Here is an 8,079-nt window from a genome sequence, read left to right as displayed (position 1 = left end):
AACTGAAACGTTTTTCTGTAAAACCTGTTGTGATTTGGACAACCACATCGTGCTTACTATTAAGAACTTCCTGTCAAAACCAACTGCTTTTTATTACACGAAGTTTTGTACTGCTGACAGCGCAGACTCGGACTGCAAACCAGTCAATACCGTGACAGTCCCTTGACATTCCCCTGCCCAGCACTCACTGCAGAACAGAACTCCTCCATTTTGCTATTTACAGCTGTTTTATCTTTTTTACTGTACTGTAGACCAACTGTTTATCCTTTCTGTTTAGGGAGATTCTTAATATTTCTCATGGATGACTGCTTCTTTATGTCAGCTGGCTTCCACTTGACCCCTTCAGTGAAAATCCGCGTTAGGGTGGCATTAAGAGCACATATTCTAAATTATCTATCACTTCCTTGTGATTCTCCTGAAGACAAACTGTCCATGTAGCCTTTCCAGTTAATGCTTGCTCTCTCTTGTGGTTGTTTTCCAAAACACTCTGACATTAAGCAATTTCTACAGCTGGGTGCTAGCACAGAGGTTACATTTAAGCTGAAAGTTCTGTTTTGTCCTGCGGTTTACCTGCATTCATTTTTACTTTAAGTTTAGCAAATGCTATGGATGCCTCCTCTGTCTGCACGTGTCTTCCCTCCTACAGTTTCTAGCTGACCAAGGAAAGAAACCGTTCTCACTGTGGTACCACTGCCTGACTTACGGATTATGAGAGCAAAATAGTTCTGACTTCAGAATCTGTCACTCAGAGGTACAAATGAATTTTCACTTGCCAGCTATACTTTGGTAACTTTTTACCACATGCAGACAAATTCTTATGGCCTTCTCAGCCCAGATTAAGACACTTTTATCTTTCTCTCAGTTTTGCTTCAAAGCTATTTTGGAAACATAGGCAAATACTTCACGCGGGGGTCTCCATTTCCGTTCTAAAGACCTCGAGATCAAAATAAGAATTGCAGGAAGGAGCAACACAAATACATGATATACAAAATTAATTATGAAAACTTCAAACTACGACTGCCTGTCACATACTCACCTGCGAACAGGCTGTGCAAGTTTGCTACGAGGCACTGGGATGCCCCCTGTGGAAGGGGCACTGGGTCTGGGCAAACCACTCCTCATCCCTGCTGTCCCTGCCGGTCTGGTAAGAGTAGTGCTGTTAATGCTGCTGGCAGGGCTCGGCAGGCCTGAACTCTGGGCTGCAAGAGGCCCTGGTAAAGAAGTACTGTGTGTCAGCTGCGCAGCTTCTGGAGAAGCAACTGAACCGGGTCCATGGTTACTAAATGCTTTCACTGGTTGTCGGAGAGCTAGGGGAGACGGTGCTGCAGGTGAGCGGAATTTACTTGAAGAAGGTACTGGAAAATAAAATACATAAGTTACTTTCAAGCTTAAGTTACAGTATAACTGAAATTAAAACCAGGAACTTACTTTAGGTGAATATTCAAACAATATGGAATGTATGATGAATACAGCCAATCAAGCAGCAATGAGAAACAGGAATTCAGATGTCCTCTTTGTCATGTATTTTTGATATCGTAACTCTAACGTCCCATTTGCTTACTACAAATATTTGTTAATCTGGATTTATAAATAATGCTAGTAAGGCTCTAACCGTTGTATCAGTCAAGTCAAAAGAAATACAGGAGAACATATTTGTTAAAAAGAAATTTAGATGCTTCAGAAACATGTGAACCTAATTCCCAACCCTGAAAGAACATGTTGAAGAATACAGTATTCTAGTGTGATACACTCTTTAAATAGATTCAAAGTGTATATTAGCCTTCAGTGATGAAATTCTGAGCGCAGAGCATCTCAGTGTTTCTTTTATCCTGTTCTTTTTAACCAAAACCACGGAATTAGAATTCACCTGAATATATAGTCACATCCCAGACTTATTGGCTGATGGGGAAAAAAAAAGATAGGTCAGACAACCCGCAGCACCTAAGAAGGTGCTGCTATGAAATTTAAACCAGACAACTGTAACAATTTATAGCCTCCTTCTTCCAAACATTATCTAAATTATCAGTATAACTAATATCTGTATTCAGATACTCTGTGAAGTCTATATCAAGTCCTTTCTGGGAAAGCTTAATTGGTCAGAATATTCAACAGTTCTTTGATAATGCCAAACCTTAAGCACAATGCTTCACAAGTATGAGAAATATTTCCAAATTATGCATAATTTATCACTAAAAAGAAAACTTAAACTAATCCATCATTTTAATTCTTAAATGGAATTTCACCAGCTTTTCAAATGGATTGGGCGGGCAGCAACAATCAACATGGGACAATCAAATCAACCAGGAAAGTAAAACAAAATCACATTTACATTTAGTGAATTTGCATGAACTACGCTTTCCTCCGCTAAATACACTCTTTTTATACAGAGACCAAAGTTGCATCCTCTTTGACAGATGTTGTACATAAAGAAGATGGTCCTTCACATCACTTTTATTATCATCTTAGAAGATAGGTCCTCTAAGAGCATGAGGGGTGAGAAAAGAGACGAGTTATGACAGAAACGTGGCATCCTAAATGGGGTACAGAGGAAGTGGTGTTCAGGTTGTATTTTGAAGCTGTTTCTTATAGGGGATATCTAGGAAGATTAATATGTGCCTTATTACAGACGTGAGCTGGATTTGATTCCTTTCTGGATTATGCAAGAGAGCCTTTGTGCTGATAGTGACATCACATACAGCATGAAGCCGCCCATGGGAAAAGCTGATAAAGGTGGCAGAGATGTCAACAATACATGACACTTGGTAAGTAGTGAGGAGAATAAATAAGAATCCTTAAAATAAAAACCTTGGCATCAAGCCAGCAGATGGATTAAGGAAAGCATTAACAGCAGAATGACTGGACAAGAGCAGCAAAGTGCTCCTAGGACTAAGACAGATTACATATTATAAGTTTTTAAAATGTGACATTGCCTGTAACATTGGTGCAATCGAATCTGCAGAGTTTCCAAGTGATTCTACAGCGTAAACATAGGGAACTTTTATCACTAAACTTACTACAACACTTGCTTGGAACACAAATATAGCATCATGTTAACAACTGACCAACGGAGCAATGCCAGTGTATAAAAACTGAATACAGCTTTGGGCCTCTTACAGGCACCACGGGGAAGAGGTTTTTAGGTACAGAATGTAAGCAATGAAAAGTTGTAAATGAAGAAAGCTTGTCACTTTCCGAGGAAAAGTAAGCATCCAGTAAATTAGTCCTCTCCATTCTCTCCAGTTTTCTGCTGACCATATTTTACCACGCTTCCAACTTGAGCTGTCAATTCATAAAACGTTTCCTGTCAGCACAGCATTGCAGACATTGCTGAGAGCTGTATTCATTCTGGTACATAAAGGGATGAATTGTCCTCCAATGTGATGTGATCTCCAAAGCAGCCCACGTGATGCAATCTCTGGCAAACCGCCTAATAATTCTGCTCTACGTATAAAGAATTTTGTCTTAGAGCAGTTTTGGATATTTAATAAAACTCAGTGTGTCCTAATTGTAAGACAGAATCACAGAGAGTGAGGTACTGCCTTAGTCAAAGGGCTATTTGATAGTATTGAGCTGATCCATGTTTAATAAAATCACTTAAACGTGTAAGGTTAGTGCTTAAGTGTATGCAACTATCTCCTTAGAAATTGAACAACTAGAACCGACTACAATTAAAATATCTGGCAACAATAAAAATAAATGGCACTGTACAGTCACAACATTTGGACTTCCCACACTCTCTGGATTCTCTCCTGGATTGCGGGCAGGGAGCAAGAGATCCCCTACCCGGCAAAGTAGGATGCTGTGAAACTACAACCTTATCTGTCTTGCACCCCAAGGCCAGCTGCTGCACATCGACCTGAAACCAGAATCAATTCTAACACAGTTGTTAAATCATAACCATCGCGATGATTCAGAAAGATAAAAGAGAACAAAAGAGGTAAAATGATGGGAATCAATAAACTGTTCTGTCATCTCAGTACAGGGAAGACATGGACCTGTTGGAGCAGGTCCAGAGGAGGCCATGAGATGATCAGAGGGCTGGAGCACCTCTCCTATGAGAACAGGCTGAGAGAGTTGGGGTTGCTCAACCTGGAGAAGAGAAGGCTCTGGGGAGACCTTATTGCAGCCTTTCAGTACTTAAAGGGGGCTTATAAGAAAGACAGGGACAAACTTTTTATCAGGGCCTGCTGGATAGGACAAGGGGTAATGGCTTTAAACTAAAAGAAGGTAGATTCAGACTACATATAAGGAAGAAATTCTTTATGATGAGGACGGTGAAACACTGGCACAGGTTGCCCAGAGAGGTGGTAGATGCCCCATCCCTGGAAACATTCAAGGCCAGGTTGGACAGGGCTCTGAGCAACCTGATCTAGTTGAAGATGTCCTTGGTCATTGCAGGGGGTTGGACCAGATGACCCAAACCATTCTATGATTCAATGATCTGATTGATACTGGATTGCTGTACAAGCCTTAACAAATCTGTTACAGTGAGGTAAAGAGTTAGTTATTTGAATGTATTCTGAACTGTTTTTACACAAAATGGTAAAAAAAAAGCCAGCGTCTGTGTGTGAAAGGTGTCAAGCTGTGTGATGAACACTATTTTAAGAAACTAAAACCAAGTGTTGCTTATAGTTGTTTATTGAAACAAAAGTCTTGTTTCATTACTGCATAATGCTTCCATACTCTTGAGAATCTCAGATCAGAAGGAAGAAAATCAACGCATCAAGGACTGTAAAGCAGCAAGTAACTTAAAAGGACATGTTGGGTCCTCATTTGCAGTGAGAAATGACAGAAACTATAAACTGGAATACATTAACTAGCGGTGCAACATGCTCGGTTCCTCATTCTCTAAGGCTTAGTAACATTTTACACATAATATAAACTCAAAGAGAAGTTAGTTTTCTGTGTATTTCCACAGCTCCAGCCTAGGCCATTGACCTAATAAGCATTCCAGACATCCAGATGAAGGTGAAGGCATGGCCAACCAGAAAGACAGCACGGAAAGCTTTGCAGAGGGATCAAGATGGTGGTCTTATGCCAAAGCAGAACATTGAAAGAACTTTTCTCTATTTGGTATGAAATATTGCAAAGACTGTTAGAGACATCCTATTAAGCCATGTGAATCTGTTTCAGTCATTATACTTTGCTAAAACTTTCTGCATGGAAAGAAGTTGACTCAAAGAAGTTAGCATTGTTGAACCACTGAGAGAAATGCATGCATTTTGGCAGCCACCCTCAGTATCTGCATGAAGGACTCTTACCATCCTTAAAGGATTCTAGCATATATAGAACTTATTAGTTGGTCTCAAGTGAAATATGATCTTTAAAATAAGATCTTCTAGACTGTAATAGACAACAGGACCATCTATGCTTAAAATCAAAATGATGAACTTGTTTTATCTTAGTAGTGAAATTGAGGCAGCGTCATGTAGAAGGCTGCCAGAATTAGTTAAAAATTAGTTAAAACTTGTCTAACTGGATTAGAGCCTCGATATATTTCATTTTTTTCTCAAAAAGAAGCCAACTCCAGCCGTTGGCAAACTAGAATACAATATACAATAGTCTCTAGTTCCTTGAGGAAAAAAATACAAATCTAAAATACTGTCTGTTGGGGTTAATCTTCCAGTTTTGAGAGGAAAACAAAAGTGCAAGCACGTGCACATGTATGCGCAAAACAAGTTAACATTCTATACTCGTCTTTTCAAGGATAAACTCGTTAGCTTTTGTTTCCAGCACAAAGGATGATATTCTCACTTGCCTGCATATATTTTTGCACAATCCAAAGAAGAAAAAAATTTACAACTTTTGTTATAAAAACTGTATTTTACAATTTAAAAAATTCCTGAATCCATATTCATTAGGACTACATTTGGATAGGAGTCTACTTTTCTAATCCAGATGTCTTGATTAATGCTAGAAGTCACCAATCCTTGGATTTTATCTCAAAATTCAGTGTAATAAATACTCTTTCTCCTATATAATGCAGGGTTGTGTTTTTAATGTTTAGACCAAAAAGTTAACTTTCATACAGCAAGGACCACTTGGTTAATCTCGACATGCAACAGCAATTTTATTAATCTAGAATATGTGAGATTTAATGCAGGTGAACAATTATCTGAGATTTGCTGGAGCTTGTTAAGAGGTTGGATGTTAATTACCTCCTTTTGTAGATGGAGTTTGAAGAAACTGTTTGGTTTTGAAGGCAGCACGAGGCAAATTTTTCTGCCTTTGCAGAGCTGTTGAAAGACAAGAAGTGTTATATTTGTCTAAGAAGGTAAGAAAACTAAATTACTGGGAATTTCAGAATTGCATCCACTTGTGAAGCATCAAGAAACAGAGTGAATAAAACACTCAAAAAGCTGTTATGACTCTGGAAGTGGTGGGTTTTTTTTAAATGGTGCTTGCTCTTAATGGCAAAGAGTTACAGAGGAGTGTGTCAGAAATTTTGCAGTGCAAAATGCGCAGATTCTGTAAGAATAAAGCTTCTTGCAGGGCAAAAAGCCCATAAAGGCAAAAAAAAAAAAATACACCAAAGGGAGAACAAGCCACCTAGCAAACATGCTACAGCAATGTGAGTGCAAGATTAGATACAAAGATGAAAATTAAACTGTCATATTTGACCTAGCAAAACTAAACTTTGCATTTTAAAGGTTTTAAAAAAAAATGTTCAATGCTATATAAAAGCATAAATCTTTGTCTAAGTGTGATCATCATATAAACAAATTGTATTTTTCAGTTATGCAAACATAAGCCATTTTAAGAGATGTCTGGGTTTTTTCTCTTCAAAAGGGTATGCAGGAGGACTCAAACTTAAAATGAAGACATAACACACTAAGAATTATCAGCTGCCAGCATGTAGACAGCATGACAGAAGTTGTTTTTTACTGTATTTTTGCTCCTACTTCTTGCCTTTTTTTCTAGTAATGTTCAAGGGCTGATACTGCCTTGAAATGACCTCACTACCTACCAGTTACCAAGAGAGAAGCCAATGTTCCAAGAGCTGCAGAATCTTGGCAAGGGGAGAATTACCTATTGCCAGAAGGAACGCATCGACTCAGCGTATTTTCACCGCAGCATATTTAAAGGGGAAGGAGGAAAGTAGTCAATGAAATAAAGCTTTGCCTACACAAAAGCTTCTTAAAATGACAGTGTATGAATAATCACCTCTGCTCACCTCAGCGTATGGAGTTTTATACCAGCATAAAACTGACTGCACTAGCAAGGCATATTTCCGTAGTGAGAAGGAAGAAAGATGGGGGAACAGCTATGCATAAAGATCCTGATCCTGAGTAAGGAAGCTCAGTAATCCTATCAATAAATTGGTGATGATCACTCTAAAGAAGGTAGGGGATGAACAATTAGAATCCTACTAATATTAGTTAATCCTTTTCTAGACTTGATGGCACATAATAATTGCCATCGCCTTTCCTATCCTTCAGTCAGTACAAAATTCACAATATTCTGTGAACTATAAAAGAAGTTCATCATGTGTTTTATCTTCATTCTGAAACTATGACCAGGTGATCTATTCATTTTAGTCTTAATAACTAACTAAAACCTGTCATTTTCAACAAACAGCAAAAAGGAATTAAAGTGTTTATAAACATGATAAAACGCTGGCTGTGGCTATTAAGAATAAAAAAAAAGTTATTCCTTTTACCAACTAGAATCTAATGCAAAAAAGCATGTGGCAGTATGCAACTCTTATTCAACTTCTAGCGCACGGTCTTGCTATAAACTTTTTTAAGGCATACCCAAGAACAGCCAATTAAGCACAGTAAGATGTTTAAAAATGAGCACAATTCCTAGGAATTTAGTGAGGCAGACCACCGGCCAGAATGTTTCTGTCCACAAATATTCCATTATGCCATTTTTTACTGAATCAGTGTTTTTGTTATACCACACAAAATGAAAAACAGCTTCCTTCATATTTATGATTTTGAATTCAGTTTGCCCTAATTCATTCGGATTTAAATATGCTACTGCACATGGCACTAAGTTTCTTCCCCCATCATTTTTTACGCCACTTGCAAGTCAGAGATGTGGGATGATATGGAAAGGATTTAAAATAGATATATA

At 38.3% G+C, this 8,079-nt stretch overlaps 1 protein-coding gene across 2 annotated transcripts in view; it reads right to left on the bottom strand.

Annotated features, from left to right (window-relative positions):
* SLAIN2 (SLAIN motif family member 2) overlaps window positions 1–8,079 on the bottom strand; it is a 38,813-nt gene that overhangs the window by 3,768 nt on the left and 26,966 nt on the right. Inside the window, exons 7-8 of one of the 2 annotated variants that reach the window (XM_063335571.1) lie at window positions 6,159–6,236; window positions 1,037–1,355 (exon numbers count right to left, since the gene is read on the bottom strand). In XM_063335571.1, the coding sequence (XP_063191641.1) occupies window positions 1,037–1,355; window positions 6,159–6,236 (397 nt within the window). The remainder of the gene's footprint in view (window positions 1–1,036; window positions 1,356–6,158; window positions 6,237–8,079) is intronic. The other variant, XM_063335572.1, reaches the window with a different exon arrangement.

Source organism: Chroicocephalus ridibundus, chromosome 5, assembly GCF_963924245.1.
Source record: "Chroicocephalus ridibundus chromosome 5, bChrRid1.1, whole genome shotgun sequence".
NCBI lineage: Eukaryota > Metazoa > Chordata > Aves > Charadriiformes > Laridae > Chroicocephalus > Chroicocephalus ridibundus.
This window is presented reverse-complemented; position numbering and strand designations above follow the sequence as displayed.